Raw genomic sequence first — 20,883 nt, 5'->3', positions numbered from 1 at the left:
CATACACTCAATTAGTATTTGGTAGCATTGCCTTTAAATTGTTTAACTTGGGTCAAACGTTTCGGGTAGCCTTCCACAAGCTTCCCACAATAAGTTGGGTGAATTTTGGCCCATTCCTCCTGACAGAGCTGGTGTAACTGAGTCAGGTTTGTAGGCCTCCTTGCTCGCACACGCTTTTTCAGTTCTGCCCACACATTTTATATAGGATTGAGGTCAGGTCTTTGTGATGGCCACTCCAATACCTTGACTTTGTTGTCCTTGAAACATGGGACCAACACTTTACATGTTGGGTTTATATTTTTGTTCAGTTAGTAGGTTTTGTGTTCGGTTTCAACAAAACTTTTTTATTTTTGTACTTATGTATTGGATATTGTTTTTTGTGGTGTGGTTTTCATATAAGCCCTTGGGGCGTTCAACTAACGTTACACCTGCACACCACTTTTTTTTAAATCGGTATTGTTCTATCACTTGTTTTCTTTGGTGCAAATAAATAAATAAATAAATTAATATATCAACTTGAGCTCCATCTCAAACAGGTCCAAATGGCAACACTAGACGCCCTTCTGGAAGAGAAAGGTAGGGATGCAACCGAGTACTAAAACAGTAGCTATCAAGTTGACCACCAGCAGGTGGTGTTGTCACTAAGATGCTGCCAAGTTGTAATAACAATAATTTACAGCAGAGGCCGCGGTCTGACAAGTTCTGGGATCATGACAGCAGAAGATGTGTACCTTGGCTGCATTCAACTTGATGATGAAGATGGAGGATTACAGGCCAAAGCCGATACCCAATAATCAAATCAAATGTTATTTGCCACATGAAATGACTACTTACGGGCCATTCTCAACAACGCAGAGAGAAATAATTGTCAAATAATTACACGAGGAATGAATACACAATGAGTAGCGATAACGATAACTTGACAATATACACGGGGTATCAGTACCGAGTCGATGTGCAGGGGTACGAGGTACTTGAGGTAGATACAGTATGTACATATAGGTAGGGGTAAAGTGACTAGGCAACTGGATAGATAATCCAAATCGAGGTTAGTGATCGATGTTCTGATGTCCAGAAGGTGTTTTCGGTCATAGGAAATCATGGCCGAGACCTACAAAAAAAAGCGTTAAAAAAAACAGCATCGAGGAGAATCGCAATTTTAACTACAAGCGTCCTCTCTCCTCGCCTCCTTATCAAAACCTATTGGTGGAGAAGGTCAGAGGGGCGGGACCTCTGGCTTTCTCATCCAATGGGTTTTGATAAGGAGACGAGGAGAGAGGACACGAGGAGTAAGAAATGTAGACCTTCCCTTACAGTTACACTAGGTCACAGTCTCCTTTACTAAAGTTTGAGTGGTCACAGAGTACTCAAACAGAACGCTTCAAAACCAATAATGTATATATACACTAGATGACTTACAGGAGGCGCTGTTTTTACAGACACCTTAATGCATACTTTTAATTATTATTGAATTATGTGAGCTAAACATACAAATAATAAAATGAAAAAATATATACAACCATTTTCCTTAAAGTATAATTTTTAGAAAATTCTAATGTAACTGTCCCCACAACAATAAACACATGCTTAAATAGGCCTACATGTAATTTTGTCCTTCAAACATTTAATTGAAATACTGTAGAATTCCATTCATTCATATGGAGGACAGCTCCTTCCGGGAGTGCCAATATGGCCGATCGGTGGCTTCAAAGCCTCTCACTGACATAACATCAGCAATCTAGGGTGTATATACATCATTGATCAAATCTAGGGCCTAGATTCAATCAGATCAAGTGTTAAACCGGCGATAGCAGACACCCGCATAGCGGATGTTTTGTCGGTGTTTGAGGTGGAACTGAGTTGGAGCCGTCAAATCAGTAAGCAGCTGCTCTTGCGATCATTGTCACGATGCCACACCCGCCCCACTCGTGTTAGAAGTTCAGAAAGAGAAAGTTTAGGCTATATAGAAATAATTACGCTCAAAGTGAAAAATCATTCAACTAAATAATGAGGATTTCTATAATCCTAATTCGAGGTGTAGATTACATCTCACATTCCAGTGTTCGAATTTGTAAACAAGGCTGCATGGGATTTCTCTTGATGCGACACCATGCAGCCAATGGCAATGTCTGCTTTATGTATAATACCAGGAGCCGCTTGTGGATTTGACAGTTCTAACACAGTTCCACCTCCGACAACGCCAAAAAAACAACTGCTATGCTGATGTTGGCAAAAGCGGATCTGACCGAATAGAGCAAAGGTTGTTTAGAGAAAGCGCCTTAAGAGTGACTTTATTTATTTTTTTTAATTACTACAAATAAAGAATAAACTCCCAATGAGACAGTGTATGTATAAGCACTAAAATGCATTCTCAGATCTGATGTTTTCCGCCCAGTCCTGGATTTACTCTACACTCACTTGCACAGCTGAGAGCAGGAGAGACATCTAGGCTGTATATAGGGATGAATCCCAATTCAATAACTTGCTCCATTTTCTCTGCCCTTGTTGAGTACCCCTTGCTGATCTGAAAGGATTGGATGTGTTGCTAGAAGGTCAGATGGAGTGTCTGACATAGGGCCTACCTACCTGGAGCTTAAACCTATCAAATCCTGTCCCATCGAAGGGAGTGATTCAACAGCGGCAGGGCAAAGGTATGCAGTTACCTTATTGAATATGGGCCCAGATATGGAGTCATGTAGCTGCCTAAATTACAAAGTGTTCTCTCACATACTTGAACTTGAACTGAGAGATATCTTCCCTTTACACTAGTAAACGATGTAAGGTATGCCTAGCCATCACCCTAAACGCTTTCAGGGCAAAATATTTACATAATTGAGGAATAGGAGATTAACCAAAAAACTGTCACTGTTTACTGTCAACTGACTACGGACATACTCAACTGTCTGCCACTGACTTTCGGAATGCAACGTGGTTGACTGTTCACATGTCCAGTGTCACCTCTGGACTATAGCCTGCCTATGAAAACAGGGCTTAGTTTAACCATTGTAGCATAACTGTTGTGGCCTTAGTCTGCTAGGCTGTTTTATGATGCTTTCAGCTCTGGCTAAAGATGATCAGAAATAATCAAGCCATGTCTATAATAAAACTAAAGTCTACAATGTTTACGTAATTGCTGTTTAAGGTATGGCTATGCTTTGATACAGAGTGTCATTGTATGCACTTTAAACATTGTATAAAAGGGCAGTGGTTAAATTAACAGAAACAGATAGCTAGTTCCACTAATTTCTGGGTTATAGCAAATAAAAAAGGAAACTTCAATTGGGTGAAGATGTAGGCCTATGGTACAGTGGGGAAAAAAAGTATTTAGTCAGCCACCAATTGTGCAAGTTCTCCCACTTAAAAAGATGAGAGAGGCATGTAATTTTCATCATAGGTACACGTCAACTATGACAGACAAAATGAGAATGAGAAATCCAGAAAATCACATTGTAGGATTTTTAATGAATTTATTTGCAAATTATGGTGGAAATAAGTATTTGGTCAATAACAAAAGTTTCTCAATACTTTGTTATATACCCTTTGATGGCAATGACACAGGTCAAAGGTTTTCTGTAAGTCTTCACAAGGTTTTCACACACTGTTGCTGGTATTTTGGCCCATTCCTCCATGCAGATCTCCTCTAGAGCAGTGATGTGTTGGGGCTGTTGCTGGGCAACACGGACTTTCAACTCCCTCCAAAGATTTTCTATGGGGTTGAGATCTGGAGACTGGCTAGGCCACTCCAGGACCTTGAAATGCTTCTTACGAAGCCACTCCTTCGTTGCCCGGGCGGTGTGTTTGGGATCATTGTCATGCTGAAAGACCCAGCCACGTTTCATCTTCAATGCCCTTGCTGATGGAAGGAGGTTTTCACTCAAAATCTCACGATACATGGCCCCATTCATTCTTTCCTTTACACGGATCAGTTGTCCTGGTCCCTTTGCAGAAAAACAGCCCCAAAGCATGATGCTTCCACCCCCATGCTTCACAGTAGGTATGGTGTTCTTTGGATGCAACTCAGCATTCTTTGTCCTCCAAACACGACAAGTTGAGTTTTTACCAAAAAGTTCTATTTTGGTTTCATCTGACCATATGACATTCTCCCAATCCTCTTCTGGATCATCCAAATGCACTTTAGCAAACTTCAGACGGGCCTGGACATGTACTGGCTTAAGCAGGGGGACACGTCTGGCACTGCAGGATTTGAGTCCCTGGCGGCATAGTGTGTTACTAATGGTAGGCTTTGTTACTTTGGTCCCAGCTCTCTGCAGGTCATTCACTAGGTCCCCCCGTGTGGTTCTGGGATTTTTGCTCACCGTTCTTGTGATCATTTTGACCCCACGGGGTGAGATCTTGCGTGGAGCCCCAGATCGAGGGAGATTATCAGTGGTCTTGTATGTCTTCCATTTCCTAATAATTGCTCCCACAGTTGATTTCTTCAAACCAAGCTGCTTACCTATTGCAGATTCAGTCTTCCCAGCCTGGTGCAGGTCTACAATTTTGTTTCTGGTGTCCTTTGACAGCTCTTTGGTCTTGGCCATAGTGGAGTTTGGAGTGTGACTGTTTGAGGTTGTGGACAGGTGTCTTTTATACTGATAACAAGTTCAAACAGGTGCCATTAATACAGGTAACGAGTGGAGGACAGAGGAGCCTCTTAAAGAAGAAGTTACAGGTCAGTGAGAGCCAGAAATCTTGCTTGTTTGTAGGTGACCAAATACTTATTTTCCACCATAATTTGCAAATAAATTCATTAAAAATCCTACAATGTGATTTTCTGGATTTTTTTTTGTCAATTTGTCTGTCATAGTTGACGTGTACCTATGATGAAAATTACAGGCCTCTCTCATCTTTTTAAGTGGGAGAACTTGCACAATTGGTGGCTGACTAAATACTTTTTTTCCCCACTGTATATCATGGAATTGTTTGTCATCGAAAAGGCCTATTGTTGGACTCATATGGTGCTGTATCAGGATTCAAAGTGAATTGGGAGAAAACTTAAATAATGCCCATTTCTAATTATGACTTCTCAAGCTTAGAAAGTAAATGTAAGTGGAAATGGACAAAGACACATGAAATACCTGTGTCTGATGCCATGCAATCTGGAGGCATATAAAATAAATCAATAATAGATAAGATTGAATCCAATGTTCAGAGATGGAGATCTCTCCCTATTTCTATGTTATGTAGGGTCAACTTAATCAAAATGAACAAAAACATAAACGCAACATGTAAGGTGTTGGTCCCATGTTTGAGATCCCAGAAATGTTCCATATGCACAAAAAGCTTATTTCTCTCAAATTTTGTGCACAAATTTGTTTACATCCCTGTTAGTGAGCATTTCTCGTTTGCCAAGATAATCCATCCACCTGACAGGTGTGGCATATCAAGAAGCTGATTAAACAGCATGATCATTACACAGGTGCACCTTGTACTGGAGACAATGAAAGGCCACTCTAAAATGTGCAGTTTTGTCACAAAACACAATGCCATAGATGTCTCATGTTTTGAGGGAGCGTGCAATTGGTGTGCTGACTGCAGGAATGTCCACCAGAGCTGTTGCCAGAGGATTGAATGTTCATTTCTCTACCATAAGCCGCCTCCAACGTTGTTTTTGAGAATTTGGCAGTATATCCAACCAGCCTCACAACCGAAGACCACGTGTATGGCGTCGTGTGGGTGAGTGGTTTGCTGATGTCAACATTGTGAACAAAGTGCCCCATGGTGCCAGTGGGGTTATGGTATGGGCAGGCATAATCTACGGACAACAAACACAATTGCATTTTATATATGGCAATTTTAATGGACGAAAATACTGTGAGGAGATCCTGAGGCCCATTGTGAGGCCCGTTTTTTTTAAGGTATCTGTGACCAACATATGCATATCTGTATTCCCAGTCATGTGAAATCCATAGATTAGGGCCTAATTTATTTATTTCAATTTACTGATTTCTTCATATGAAATTGTTGCATGCTGCATTTATATTTTTGTTCAGTATATTACAAAGGTTTATGTATTTATTCCAAGCCCTGCCAGTTTCAATTCCATCTTTTTAAATAAAGTAAATTGCCTGCTCTCCAACTTTATTTGGAATGGAAAGACCTCAAGAGTCAAATGGACAGTTTTACACTTTCCCTATAAAGCTAGAGGTCTTGGACTACCTAATATGAAGATGTATTACTGGACTGCACAATTGCGTTCACTTAAACAATGGACAGCAGACTATCCATGTGCATGGAGGAGTATCGAAGCCATAAATGTAATCCCTTATGATCTAAAATATATTCATTACTTCGGGTCCAAGGCTTTTGAAGAAAAAAAGTCAATCCAATGATTCTCAAATTCCATTCATATTTGGGAAAATGTGCATAATTTAATGAGGTGGAAAGTACCAATATCACCAGGCTCCCCTATTTGGAATAACCCCACCTTACCTCCAGTGTTTAATTACATTTTTTGTCATTTTAATGACAACACCTTTAAGTCCTGGTTCCAAACTGTCATCATTAACTTTGAACATGTGTACTATGATGGCTCTCTACTGTCCTTCAATCGATTACAAGAAAGATTTTGATTATCCAAGGCCGATTTCTTTAAGTTATTTTTTACAACTCAGAAATCTTATTCAATCGCTTCAACAGAATCTGGATGAATCTAAGGCATCTTGCATAGAAAAAGTACTGAAAGAAGCTGATACGCCAAAGTTGATTGCGAAGTTATATCAAGGGTTGATTGAAGCTCCCCGATGGTTCAGAACCTATAAGGAAGAAATTGAGGAGAACCATTGGTCACAGATATGTGAAAATGTTCATACTTGCTCCTAAAACCTAAGACATAAACTACTGCAATTTAAGATGATTCATAGGACTTACTACACTCCTCAACCTGGTCTCAGAGCATTTCATTTGACTCTGTACGTAAATCAGAGACACTCCATTTAGTATGCGATGTTACGTTTGGTATGGTTACATAAGACAGATGGTTAGTTTAGGCAAAACGAAAGAAGGATGGTTGTGTGGCCATATAACGCAAACATATAGCAACCCAAAGGTTGCGAGTTCAAATCTCATCATGGACAACTTTAACATTTTAGCTAATTAGCAACATTTCAAATACTTACTACTTTTTAGCTACCTTGCAACTACTAGCATGTTAGCTAACCCTTCCCCTAACCCTTTTAGCTAACCATTCCCCTAACCTTAACCTAACTCCTAAACTTAACCCTAACCCCTAGTCTAGCTAACGTTAGCTAGAATTCGCAAACATATCATACGTTTTGCAAATTCATAACATATTGTACGTTTTGCAAATTGGTAACATATAATACTAATTGTATTTTGTAACATATCATACGAAATGGGTGATGGACACCCACAAATGAATAAATACCATACGAAATGTAACATATATCATTATAAATGGAGTGTCTCGGATTTACATACAGAATAACCCAAAATGCTCTGACCAAGTTGCACTCCTGCCAGAATGCATGTAATGCGCACAGAAATATCACATCTCTGTTGGAGATGCAAAAAGAACAAAGGAACCCTATTACATATGCTGTGGTCCTGTGATAAACTGACACCATTTTGGGATAATGTATGCGCTATCATTTCATTGGGTCTAGGAATTTATATCCATCCATACCCACGATTATGTCTGTTGGGAAATGTAAATATTGGTGATCAATATCAAAGTTTTGTAATCTAGGTCTAATTGCTGCTGAAAAAAAAAAAGTATAGCCATCAGTTGGAAAGCCTCATATTCACCCTCAATAACAAACTGGAGGTCTGAACTATCTAGCTACATACCGTTGGATTTTGTATATTATAAAGTTAAACAAAAACAGGAAGTGCTTGACAAAATTTGGAAACCATATGTTGATTACCGTGGGGAATGTGTTGTATAGTGGGCGTTTTGTTTTGTGTTGTGTTGTTTGTGGGGTGATGTGGAAAAACAATCAAAAACAAATTGTCAAAAAAAAAGGAATAGGCCTACTGAACATGTATTATTTTATGCATATACATTTACAAATAATAATTTAAAGATATTCATCGAATAACAGAGAAAATGTATTTCCAGTTCAATTAAAGCAACAAATGGTCTCTATCCCATTCATATCGAATATCACCTTACTAAGAACTTGTGATGTATGCTGCTGACTGACAATTACTTGGTCCAAAGGGAAATCATAGTATCAAAGACACAATCATACTGCAGGGTTTATATGTCCAGATACTACAAGGATTGCTCAATCCGATAATCGAAAAACATATTTATTATCATTCCTTGTGGCAGGTCATTTTATGTAAGGCTTTGAAGTTATTACAACAAATACACTTTATGAAAGGTGTAATAAGGGGCCTCTCAATAAGTGTTGGGTTTCGTTTTCCGTTTGTCATTATGAAGGCACACTGTCAATTACTTTGTTTACATTGTTATATTTGGCGGGTGAGCGTAAACACTTCAATTCAGCCGAGCAAGAGAGATGAGGTTTCTAGGGCACTTTGAATTCCGAAATGAATGTGGGCTTTGCCACTTCCCCAGTGTGTTTCTGTTTTCCCTCTCAACATTTTTGGGACTAGGCCTATAGCTGGACATGTTATATGATTATTAGAAGTTACAAAAAATGCATACTAAAGGAATTAAAATATTGTCATGAGACAGAGAGGCGTCATGCCCATAGGGGGCACACGGGCACGTGCCCCCTCCGGATTTGTCCTGTAAAAAAAAAAGATATGTAATAAAAAATGTTGTTCGTCTGTAATACTACTAGCCACCTAGCAATTTTATGAAGTTGGCTTTAGCTAGCCCAGTTAGGTTCCCAATCTCCCAACTTCATAACTAGCTATCAAGAAGCCATTTCAGTCTATCAATCAAGTTAGAGTAGCTAGCTTGTCAAACTATTTTAGCTGGCATGCCTGTTGGCAAGGCTGATAGACTTCAGAAAAGCAAGCAATAACTAAATGTACTGAATAAGACTAATTTATTTACCCAGATTTGAGCAGAGATGCATATTTCGTTTCTTAAAAAAAAAAAAAAGAACCCCAGGAGTATACATACAGCTCAAGATGTATGCTTAGATATGCAGAAAAATACATATCTTTATATAGAATTAAGCATAAAGATTATGGCTGTAGATTGCAGGAAAAAGCTGTTTCAGGTGTTTGAAAAATACCCCCTCCGGACCACCACCAGGCCATCCTCACATACTGTGTCCGATCAGGTTTTTGGGGTGCATGAGGACCCTGATGAGACATGACAAGTTTCTGAAAGATAAAAGTTAGGAAAGGCTACATAATATTTGTATAAGCACTATATGATCATTACTGCAAATAATAGCCTTATAGGAGGATTAATAATAATAAAAATATCAATAAATTGCTTCGGAAGTGTGTGGTGTCTAGAAATAATTGGCAATCATTTTGTATAAAATAACATTTATTTCCAGTAATTTCACGTGACACTACGGCTTGTGACAGAAGAGCAATAGACTTGCAAACAAATGCAATTTCACAAAATAGAGAAGTGTTGTAGTGTAGCTGATAAATGCTGGATAAAGTACACAGGTAAAGTCAATTATAATATAATCAATCTTATATAATCAAATGCAATATACAATGTACTGTTGGAGAAAACAAATCAAAACTAAGTCAGAAAAGGAATGCCAATACATCATTCGTTTTTACAATTAAGCTTTCGATTGTAATGTCCAACGTCAGTAAGCTTGGATGTGCTAAAAAAAAAAAAGAGTGAGCAATAATTCGTTACTAAGTAAGGTTGGATATTTCCCTCCAGATTTTTTTTAAAACTAAAATTGAAAAAGTAACAATTGCACCAGGATCACCCAACACAACAACCCAAATATTTCAAAAAGTGAAATTGGGTTGCACCACTTTTTTTTCTATTTCACAAAACCCACAATTTACAGGAATCATATCGAAGTTATAATTTGTATGCGCTTCATATATGCACTTCATTATTATGCTTCTGCATACATTATGGTGTGATGAATAATTTGCCTGTCCGTTTTTCGGGAATTGCAACCCCTTTAGTAATGTTTCAGACAAAATACTTTAATTGACGAGATATTTTCAGGTTACACACTATGATTGGCGGGAAATGTATAGCAACAATGGCCTATGGAATAATAGGCTATCTCTGCGAAAACAAAGTTATATAAGTGAGCTTGGTTTCTCATGCCATTTTGGGCAAGTAAACGTACTAAAAACAAAGCATTATGTACAGCAGTGGAGTAGCAAACATTACTGATCTCTCCATAACATTCAACACTTATGGCTACAAATACATTGTCCCTCTCTGAATGTGTCCACTTGAATCATAGTCCCAACACGACTGAGTTAATGACACATTGCACATTCTCAGTCTAACGGTTTGTCTGGGTTGTTGTTGACGAGGGGCCCGTACAGGCCATTGGTGTACGCCTGGTCTTTGTGCAAGAGTGTCCTGTCCCGTATGAGGTCACTGAATGAGTAGTCCATTGGTGGCCTGAAGCCCAGAGTTGGCATCAACCCCGTGGTGGAGTAGGGTGTCATGAAGGTGAGCCCTCTGCTGTGGGCCGAGTAGGCCAGCCGCAAGGGGTTTAGTCCCAGATGGGTGCTCAGGGGGTAGGTGCTGGGATCCGCGCCAAAGTGTGGCGCGTTTGGCTGCAGAGGGGAGAAGGCGGAGCGGTTGCTCAGCGTCATGGCTCCCGGTAACATGGGCCTTGGAGTGGAGGAAAGGGGCGGCTGTGCGCTCTGGAGCATGCGTTCTGCTGTCCACGCCTGCTCCGGGGCCTTGGCTTGTCCACTGTTGTTGAGAATTTGCTCGATGGCCTGCACCACGTCTTTCCCGCAGCCCTGTAGAACCAATTCCAGAACACTTCGCTTGTGGCTGGGGAACACTCTGGTCAGGATGTCGATGGGGTTCATTTGCCTGGAGGCGGCCGAGGAGGGTGAAGGTTCTTGGTCGGTCTCCGAACCCGAGTCAGAACCTAGGGGGCTAATCGAACCCGGGGTGTCCTCTCCGTCTTTCAGTGCCTTGGAGACAGGAGAGCTAATGAACGACTCTCCGTCTCCATTCTCGGAGCCCGAGCCATGACGCCCGTCTGGGGATGAGATCCCTGGTTCGCTGTCAGTAGAAACCGATTTGCCCACCGTCTGCTGCTGGGTCACTGATACTGACATTTGGGACTTCGGAAACAATTCATACTTCTGCATGCTTGAATCTGAAATAGATACATAAAAAAATTATCGATGAGCTGTCAGTCAAATAACAAAGGCGTCCAATACGCTACGTTTGATAGTTTTACCAAGATGGTCACTGTCACTTCACAGTTTGGTAATTAAATGCCAGTTTATCCTCTTGAAATATGCGTCACCTCAAACATTATTTCTCCATCAGGGTCCTTCACGTTACTCTTCAAAGTTAGGAAAAACAAACCGGAAAATACACGCTTACGCACAGGATTTACGCACAAAACAACCTGACCTACATTGTGCCAATATCAATATGTAGGCCTATCCATGTTTATGAGCAGGCTACTCTGAGCAGGATAATCTATAAATCCACTTACCGGAGTTACTTTCGTTGTTGACTGAACCGAACACCTCATAATTCTGACGAGGTGGTATGATGCCGTTGGCGGCCGCCAGAGCTAGCCCTTCTGCTGTCCCGTACAGGAGCTGCAGCTCCCGGGCTTCGTTCTCCTCCTGAGCTTGTTGTCGACGGAGAGCCACTTGTGCGGCCATTACGCGCTGTCTCTCTGCGATTAGGGTGCATTTGGCGCACATACAGTCCTTCCAGCGGCAATAGCGTTTATGGCCCTTCAGTGCAGATACCACGCCATGATTCCTGCAGCGAGCACACTTCGGAGTGCGAGGATACTTCTCCGTTGCGCGATATAGCATTGGACCCCGCAGGAGGCTACTGGCCATGGAGACGGGGATGTTGACAGATGCTCCGGCTCCAGGGTGGAGGACCTGGGATCCTGACGGGGCCGTGGAGAGTTCTGGTCTCAGATCCATGTCCTGTCGCTGATCAATATCTGCTATCAATTGGAAAAAGTAACTTGATGATGCAGCGATGTTTGTATTGATGCTGAGGAGTAAGATGTTGAACCGTTCACACTAGTCGAACAATTGTCAACATCTCTGCACAACTTCTAAAGTAGGTTAATCTACTGGTGTTCTGTCCATTGAAGATAACGATATGTAGCCTCACCTAAAGCTTCACCAAGATAAAGGACCTGTTGTCAAATAGCCGTCAACTTGCGCGAATAAGGTATGCAACCTGTCAAGACATGAACTCCGCAACAATCTATACTGAAAAACGAACTTTAAAACGTGTTATGTACGAGGAGAAATCCAAGAGACTTGCAGAAATTAAAGTGCCCTGTTCAACCTAATTTCACCAAAAAGGAGCCGAGGTTGCTATACTCGCACCAGCGTCAGACACTAACTAACTCAAGAGATTGCCACTAGATACAGATCCTCCTCTCTCTCTATTGTTGCTCCTACGTTTTCATTAGACAAATTTGACAACAATGTGGCGCCTGTCATTGGCCAAAGGGGGAAGGTGCAATCTGATTGGCTTGTCCCTTTTTCAACTGTGTCCACCTGAGTTCTTTCTCAAATAACAAGTGTTGAGAATCTGAAGGGGATCCTGAAGAGCTCAAATACATAATTTTTTAAAACTTGAATTCAAAAGCAAATAGAAGACTACGTGTCAAATCAAGTAATATTTATAAGGGTAAATATTATGGCAACAGATTCCCAAGATCAAATTAAATGCAATTCTCAATAGAGACATTTTCAGGCAATAATTCGATTTCTGAAGTTTATCTATATTGCTTTGCTTGATTATTTTTCTTGATGTTGTATCGTCACGTGTTTTGCCTGTATAAAATGCCTTTATTGATCCTTTCATTTACGCTTTATTTTTAGAAAGACAATAATTAAAGGCTCACTGACGTCACTCCCCTTTCATTCCGTAATATCACAAGGTAAGTGACATTTACATATTGATTCAAATAGACTAGCCTATGCAGTGCAAGAGCTGGTAGAATGTTGTGCAAGTTGGAAAATAACGTCTATAAGATAAATACAAATAATACAACTTTTTATCATAATAATAGTAATTTACGTGTTTTTATTGTACAATGATAGTCCCAATTATTACACAATTTTAATGCTGCTCATGGACATTCATTATGCGATTCGGTTGAGGCAAGCCGGACCCTTAGATACATAGGCTACGTATCTTATGTAGGCTATTATACACTGACAGTAATAAAAGTTTCAGTGCGGTTGTGTTTCGGAATACAATAGGCATATCGAAGACCATGTTGTCGAAAAGTAGCCTACATATTATTTACCCCGTCAGCAAACAGTGAGCCAACATAATTGTCCTTTCATTCAAAAAACTTTTGTACAATATTTCAATTCAAGCACATAGCTACCAAAGACTTTCAACATGCATAAATCAAATGGCAAAAACCGATTAACCTTTTATGAGTTGATAAGCTATAGCCTAAACAAATAATTTACAGTGTGTGAGCTCGAAATTTTAAGACCGCATGTTTTGCAATTACAGTAACAACAGCGTTTGAGGTCTTGAGAAAATCCAACAACCTCGTACTTGACAGATTGGTCTTTTGCTTGGAAATATTTTTCAGAATAACCATCTTGAAATAATTGCTGCTTGTCACGTTGGCTTTGGTCAGTAGGCAATACCTCAAGTCAAGTGCAAACAGTAGTCAAAGCCTGTATGCAGCACAACAAGAAAAAGTCACCCATGACAAGACTATAGGCAAAATGCTTAAATTAGTCCATAGCCTATGCCTATATTTACCTGCAATCAAGCCAATTGTATTATTTGCTATTAATAATCGATGTTCATAACTAAAGTGTTTTTATGGTTTAGCCTAATTTATTTCCTCTTTTTAGATTGAATCATTTCAAAAGGCACAGACTGCCAATGTGAGAATCAATAAGTCATTATTTACACAAATTAACAGTGATAATATGATTATTACACGTTTACTCAAAAGGTTGCAATAATTCAATATAAAACGATGACAAATCAATTCCAACTTAGCCTGTATATGAACCATTATTCAACTTGTAGCCTAAGTGTACATTGAATTGTTGAAAATTGTCTCACAACATACCAAGATATCTAATTTGTACTTTTGGACGACCAGATTGCAGGTGATACTAACTTGCAGGTTGCTGGCCCGCCATGGACACCAGGGGATGATGTTGCAGTCGTTCTATGTCACTCCAGGGTGAACTTGGGATCCTGATGGTGCCTATGATCCCTGCCCTCGCTGACCTATGCCTACAATCAAATTGTAAAACGATGTGGGTATGGTTGATAAATTGGATATAACTTCGACGATATGCTTCAGTTGGTCAATTCTCATCAACCGCAGAACTTCATTTAAATTTTGTGCAACCCATTTAAATAATGAGGCAAATATCTAACGATAATGATCCATTAAATAATGTAAAACAATATAAAGGGGTTAGAGGAAATGTTAATTCGAGTGGATCAATTCAATAAGATTAATTTATTGATAATTTAGTAGACTCCAATAACTATTTTAAATGGCACAATACTACTGGTAAACAAATGCAAATATCAAGAGCAAATGGGTCTATAGGCCATCATGTTTGATCCTGGTGGATCATGCAATGTTGAATGTTACGTTTTATTTGCACCAAATTAACTAACATAGGGCCTACAATTCTGTAAATTCACAGTAATATTAATGGACTGCAAAAAAACAAACATTACCCATGTCCCCTCTCTAGTAACCTTTAGTAATAATCCTCATAATTGACTAATTCAGATCGGCTAAACCTTTCACCTGTAGGCCTACATGGGACACTGCAATAACTGTTTTCGAATGAATGTGGGTTTAGGCTATATTGACTGGATAGGGCTGCATGAGTACCTTCACAAAAGCAAACCAAAAGATTATAACCTGTACCTCTATAACCCTGAGCACATTTCCACATTTGGTCTAGGGCTTTTCTGGTCGCCTTCACTGGAGGTGCATGCCCCACTCTGCTCCGCGCGCTTCTGAGCGCTGCGTTTCCCAGCAAGAGGAACTGCCACTCACTGCTCATTGTTTACCAACAAAATCACAGTAAGCAAATGCCATCTGTTTCCCACGCCGCTGTCATCTGCACCTTTAATTAGCCTACCTAATAGAGCAGTTATTAAATACATATTTTTGACATTCTAAGTAATTATGTCGGCAGTGATCTCACATGGCGTTCATTATAATTCACGGTGTGGGTTAATATGTGATGTTATATAAAAATTGAGGTGGAGTTTATGTCACCTGTAGTAAATGTTGAACACAGTTTGTTGATTAATACATTGAAGATAAACATCAACATGCTAATAAACACAGGCACATACATCCTATAGGTAATAACAATGTTGGAGTGCTGTGTGGAACTAAGCATTCGTCGAACAATAAGGAAGTCTACAAGTGTGGACAATTATATCGGTGTAAGTTGAAAATATAATAGCCCGAAAACATCCACCCAAAAACGATATTTTGGTATTTCATTAGTCCATTGCTGATATAGTCCCAAAATGTTTTGCATGTCAGCAATGAAGTTTTCAAGATATATAAGCCAGTATGATGCATTTTGCATCATATGATGCAAAACACAGCATCCTATGATGCAAAATGCATCATACAGCTGTATTTCTGTATTTTGAAAGTTATACATCTTAACTTGATTGCTGACATGCAAAACATTTTGGGACTATATCAGCAATGGACTAATGAAACAAATACCAAAATATAGTTTTGGGGTGGAATTTTCCTTTAATATGGTAGTTTAATAAAAATCTAATTCATAAGAATTCAATAGGCTTACCATAAAACATTATCTGGGTTCTCTCATGGTTTCCAATTAAATGCCCCAGTGCAATTAAAAGTGACTGTGGGCACTTAAGAAATGCAACATTCTTTGAACAGTGCATTTAGAAAGGCTAGGTGACTGCGTTTTTACACCTTCTTAGACAGCCACAAAGGGAATGCCTGACCCAACATACACTACCGTTCAAAAGTTTGGGGTCATTAGAAATGTCCTTGTTTTCGAAAGAAAAGCAATTTTTTTGGCCATTAAAATAACATCAAATTGATCCGAAATACAGTGTAGACATTCTTAATGTTGTAAATGGCTATTGTAGCTGGAAACTGCTGATTTGTAATGGAATATCTACATAGGCGTACAGAGGCCCATTATCAGCAACCATCAGTTGCTTTTCTTTCGAAAACAAGGACATTTCTAATGACCCCAAACTTTTGAACGGTAGTGCCTTGCAAAAGTATTCATCCCCATTGCCGTTTTTCCTATTTTGCTGCATTACAACCTGTAATTTAAATTGATTTTTATTTGGATTTCATGTAATGGACATACACAAAATAGTCCAAATTGGGGAAGTGAAATGAAAAAAACAATTTGTTTCAAAAAAGTATAAAAAATAAATAAACGGAAAAGTGGTGCGTGCATATGTATTCACCCCCTTTGCTATGAAGCCTCTAAATAAGATATGGTGTAACCAATTACCTTCAGAAGTCACATAATTAGTTAAATAAAGTCCACCTGTGTGCAATCTAAGTGTCACATGATCTGTCACATGATCTCAGTATATATACACCTGTTCTGAAAGGCCCCAGAGTCTGCAACACCACTAAGCAAGGGGCACCACCAAGCAAGCGGCACCATGAAGACCAAGGAGCTCTCCAAACAGGTCAGGGACAAAGTTGTGGAGAAGTACAGATCAGGGTTGGGTTATAAAAAAAATAACAGAAACTTTGAACATCCCACGGAGCACCATTAAATCCATTATTTAAAAATGGAAAGAATATGGCACCACAACAAACCTGCCAAGAGAGGGCTGCCCACCAAAACTCACGGACCAGGCAAGGAGGGCATTAATCAGAGAGCTCCACAGTGGAGATTGGAGTATCTGTCCATAGGACCACTTTAAGCTGTACACTCCACAGAGCTGGGCTTTACGGAAGAGTGGCCAGAAAAAAGCCATTGCTTAAAGAAAAAAATAAGCAAACACGTTTGGTGTTCGCCAAAAGGCATGTGGGAGACCCCCCAAACATATGGAAGAAGGTACTCTGGTCAGATGAGACTAAAATTGAGCCTTTTGGCCATCAAGGAAAACGCTATGTCTGGCACAAACCCAACACCTCTCATCACCCCAAGAACACCATGCCCACACAGCGAAGCATGGTGGTGGCAGCATCATGCTGTGGGGATGTTTTTCATCAGCAGGGACTGGGAAACTGGTCAGAATTGAAGGAATGATTGATGGCGCTAAATACAGGGAAATTCTTGAGGGAAACCTGTTTCAGTCTTCCAGAGATTTGAGACCGGGACAGAGGTTCACCTTCCAGCAGGACAATGACCCTAAGTATACTGCTAAAGCAACACTCGAGTGGTTTAAGGGGAAACATTTAGATGTCTTGGAATGGCCTAGTCAAAACCCAGACCTCAATCCAATTGAGAATCTGTGGTATGACTTAAAGATTACTGTATACCAGCGCTTACCCATCCAACTTGAAGGAGCTGGAGCAGTTTTGCGTTGAAGAATGGGCTAAAATCCCAGTGGCTAGATGTGGCAAGCTTATAGAGACATACCCCAAGAGACTTGCAGCTGTAATTGCTGCAAAAGGTGGCTCTACAAAGTATTGACTTTGGGGGGTGTGAATAGTTATGCATGCTCAAGTTCTTTTTTTGGAGTCTTATTTCTTGTTTGTTTAAAAAAAGAAAACATATTTTGCATCTTCAAAGTGGTAGGCATGTTGTGTAAATCAAATTATACAACCCCCCCAAAAAAAAAAAATCCATTTTAATTCCAGGTTGTAAGGCAACAATATAGGAAAAATGCCAAGGGGGATACTTTCGCAAGCCACTGTAGCAGCATGTTTATGCTACCGCAGCACCCAGGTGAAGTATTCGAGCAACCTCTTTCGCTGCTGCTGCCCTGCCTGAGCACGGCTGGACCCGGATTGCCTCCTGGGGTCTTCCGCTGAAATCGCATAGTCTATTAAACGAGATAGAGGTTAGAGTAGCAGTTATATATAAGGTGTAAGCGGCACCGGGTTTGGGGGAAAAACCACTGCGTATTTACAAGATTCAAGTGCTCATTAGGTTGTTAACCTCAAATTCAAATGAGGCTCTGGCGATGATGTTGAGTTTAAGCGAATGGTGGCGTTTCCCTAAAAACATTGTAGATCAAAATCTTAAAATAACTGCACAAAAATAGCCCTTTGTTACTGTGACCAACAATATAGGCCCTGAAATAGTTTGGCTATATCGAACCTCACAGGCTACCCCAGTACAAATTGACCATGCTACGCTCGGGCGTACTTTCAATTTTGATATCCAAAACTTGGAAGATGAGGAGGCCTACCTTACTCTACCCACAACTCATGGATTACTCTTGAAATAATGAGTCCCATAGGCTCAATGGGAGATACTGACAATCTCCAAAGCCCGGCCGTTTCTTCTGCCCACAATGCAGGTTGGCAGAGGTTATCATCCCTCACTTTACATAGTGGGGGCTACAATTATTTATCCATAAGGAGGAGATTAATTTGATATTTTTCATACTGTATTAGGCTACTTAGCCCTATACCCACCCATACAATAATTACAACAGTGTGCATATAACTATGTCAACAAAAGTAATCAAGATATTAATATACAGCCATTCCACGCCTCCAATTCAAAAATGTTAAACACAGTTTTAGAGTAGTCTAAATGTGTGTGTGTGTGTGTTACTTAGGTCCGCACAGCCAATTAAAATGCAGACGTTATCCTTCCACATCTGCCTCCTTTGCAAACGAATGGCACAGAAAAGGTAGCCCATGAATGGGTGTTCATTGAGATCACAGATGGAGTATGGGTTTTTGCTCGAAATTTGAGAAACACCATTGTTCCCAATCAAAACTCAATGTGTTCTCTTACAATGGGCTAGGCTTTGAGCTCTGCCGCTTCAATTGGCCTTGTTTTTTAAACTTGAAGTGTTCAGTACAAAGTCTGGCCTCCTAAATGTCACCACCTCAATGCTCTCCTCAAGACGGTGTTCAAAAAGAAAAATAACACAATTATGAAGCAATAATTAGGCTACTCTGCTTCACTTCGCACGCCACTGCTCCCATTCAAACCCCTTTAGCCCCGTTTAATGCTTTATTCCAGGGCATGATAATCCGAAAGCAACAGGTTTCATTTAATTTCTTTCGCGTTTAACTTTTTTTTGCATATAAATAGATGTGGGACTCGTTAAATAAATTAATGTTCCATGTCTTTGCAATACCAGCCTGTTGAATTATATAGCCTTTCATTAAGGCCTAACGTTTAGACGGATGTTAGACCCATAATAAGATCACAACTACAGTCAATTAAGCGTCAATTTGAGTTCAATCTCTAACCAATTTACTACAATTACAAAACAGCAAACAACCAATAGGCATGATGGTGAGAAGGCATTGATAATAATGATTCCTTATCTGTTATTACAAGAGCTGAAATTACTGACACGAGTTCACAATTGTGTCAGTATTTCAGCTCTTGTAATAACTGAAAGGCTATATTATGTCACACAACATTTAGATTGTCATGATGGCAATTTACATGAGGGTCGGGAAACAAAACCCTATTGGCTTGCTTTGTATGCGCCTTTAGTTTATTTTAATATGCAGCATGGTCGGCTATTCATGCAGTCAGAAATAGGTTTATAAAAATCGCGGTCGGCATATCACCTTTCACTATCTCATGCTTTTAGTGAGGGATAAATAACACAATCTTACATTATAATCGCAAAAGCTACAACTCAGTAGGACAACGACTGAGGGAAAGTTAGACAATTTCATAAAACATTTTTTTTTTTAAATGTTGTAGGCTAATTGATCCTCTTTAAGCACGCAGCGAAATGTAACTGCATCGCGTCTGCCCTAATTAGCCTCATGTAATAGCTATTGATTAAAATACTGTTCACATGGCATCATTTATAAGTGTAGGGCTACGGAGGCTGTAATTATTATATTATATCAAAATAAAAGTGGCCTAAAAACTGAACATATTGATAATGGCCTACAGTCCCTATAAACTACATGAAAAAAAACATCTGTAGCCCAAATCATTTTATTTCAAACTTACTGTAGCTGTGCCAATGTTTGTGACCAATTGCATTTAAAATAGTCTATGCGTTATCCAAAATAGTTCTCATTCCCTGTTTAAATGTACCTAAAGGACAACATTTATTTTATTTTCGTAGGCGTCAAGAGGTTTAGTTAAATAACTTGTCTGAACTTAATTACATTGATACTAAATCAAAGACAGACCAACAATAATGAGAGAAAGACCTTAAAACAGAAATCATACATTTTCCATTTGTTATAAGTACTCCTAATTTCAATCGAAAAACAGAGTTGAATTGTATTACTAGTGGGACTCACTGTAATCATATCTTTGAGTATTTAATGGTCCAATGTACAGTATATAGGTAGGCCTATATATTTTTACCATATATAATAAATATGCATGTCACTGTGATTTGTGTTCTACATAACTACTTTACCTATAGTATATATACTATACTATACATGTATTGTTTATTTCTACTAAATAATACTTTTAATATCACAACCTTCATATTTGCATCAGCCAAAGCTAAATTGACTTTAAAAATGAATATAATTTTGCTTTGGCATTAGGGGTGGGTTATTAGGCAATAATGATAGGCTCATCATAAAGCAGTTAAACCTTATTAATCATACTCTAATGCTATGCTGTAAAGGGATGTACAATTAATATGCATCATTAGGAAAAAGTTGT

General features: G+C 39.4%; 1 protein-coding gene and 1 long non-coding RNA gene across 2 annotated transcripts; one reads left to right on the top strand and one right to left on the bottom strand.

Annotated features, from left to right (window-relative positions):
* Nucleotides 1-9,449: 9,449 nt before the first annotated feature.
* Nucleotides 9,450-12,485, bottom strand: LOC121533410 (doublesex- and mab-3-related transcription factor A2). Its single transcript, XM_041839330.2, has 2 exons — nt 11,574-12,485; nt 9,450-11,225 (listed from the first exon to the last, which is right to left on the bottom strand). Exons 1-2 carry the CDS (start codon nt 12,022-12,024, stop codon nt 10,381-10,383), a joined length of 1,296 nt encoding a protein of 431 aa, XP_041695264.1. The 5' UTR covers nt 12,025-12,485; the 3' UTR covers nt 9,450-10,380.
* A 164-nt stretch (nt 12,486-12,649) lies between these two features.
* On the top strand, nt 12,650-15,127 carry LOC121532690. The gene is made up of 4 exons (XR_005994365.1): nt 12,650-12,748; nt 12,943-13,001; nt 14,202-14,361; nt 15,031-15,127. It is a non-coding gene; the product is annotated as an uncharacterized LOC121532690 (long non-coding RNA).
* The last annotated feature ends 5,756 nt before the right edge of the window (nt 15,128-20,883 follow it).

The sequence above is a fragment of the Coregonus clupeaformis genome, chromosome 20 (genome assembly GCF_020615455.1).
Source record: "Coregonus clupeaformis isolate EN_2021a chromosome 20, ASM2061545v1, whole genome shotgun sequence".
Lineage (NCBI taxonomy): Eukaryota > Metazoa > Chordata > Actinopteri > Salmoniformes > Salmonidae > Coregonus > Coregonus clupeaformis.
The sequence above is the reverse complement of the archived record's forward strand: the minus strand, read 5'-3'. Positions and strand labels throughout refer to the sequence as shown.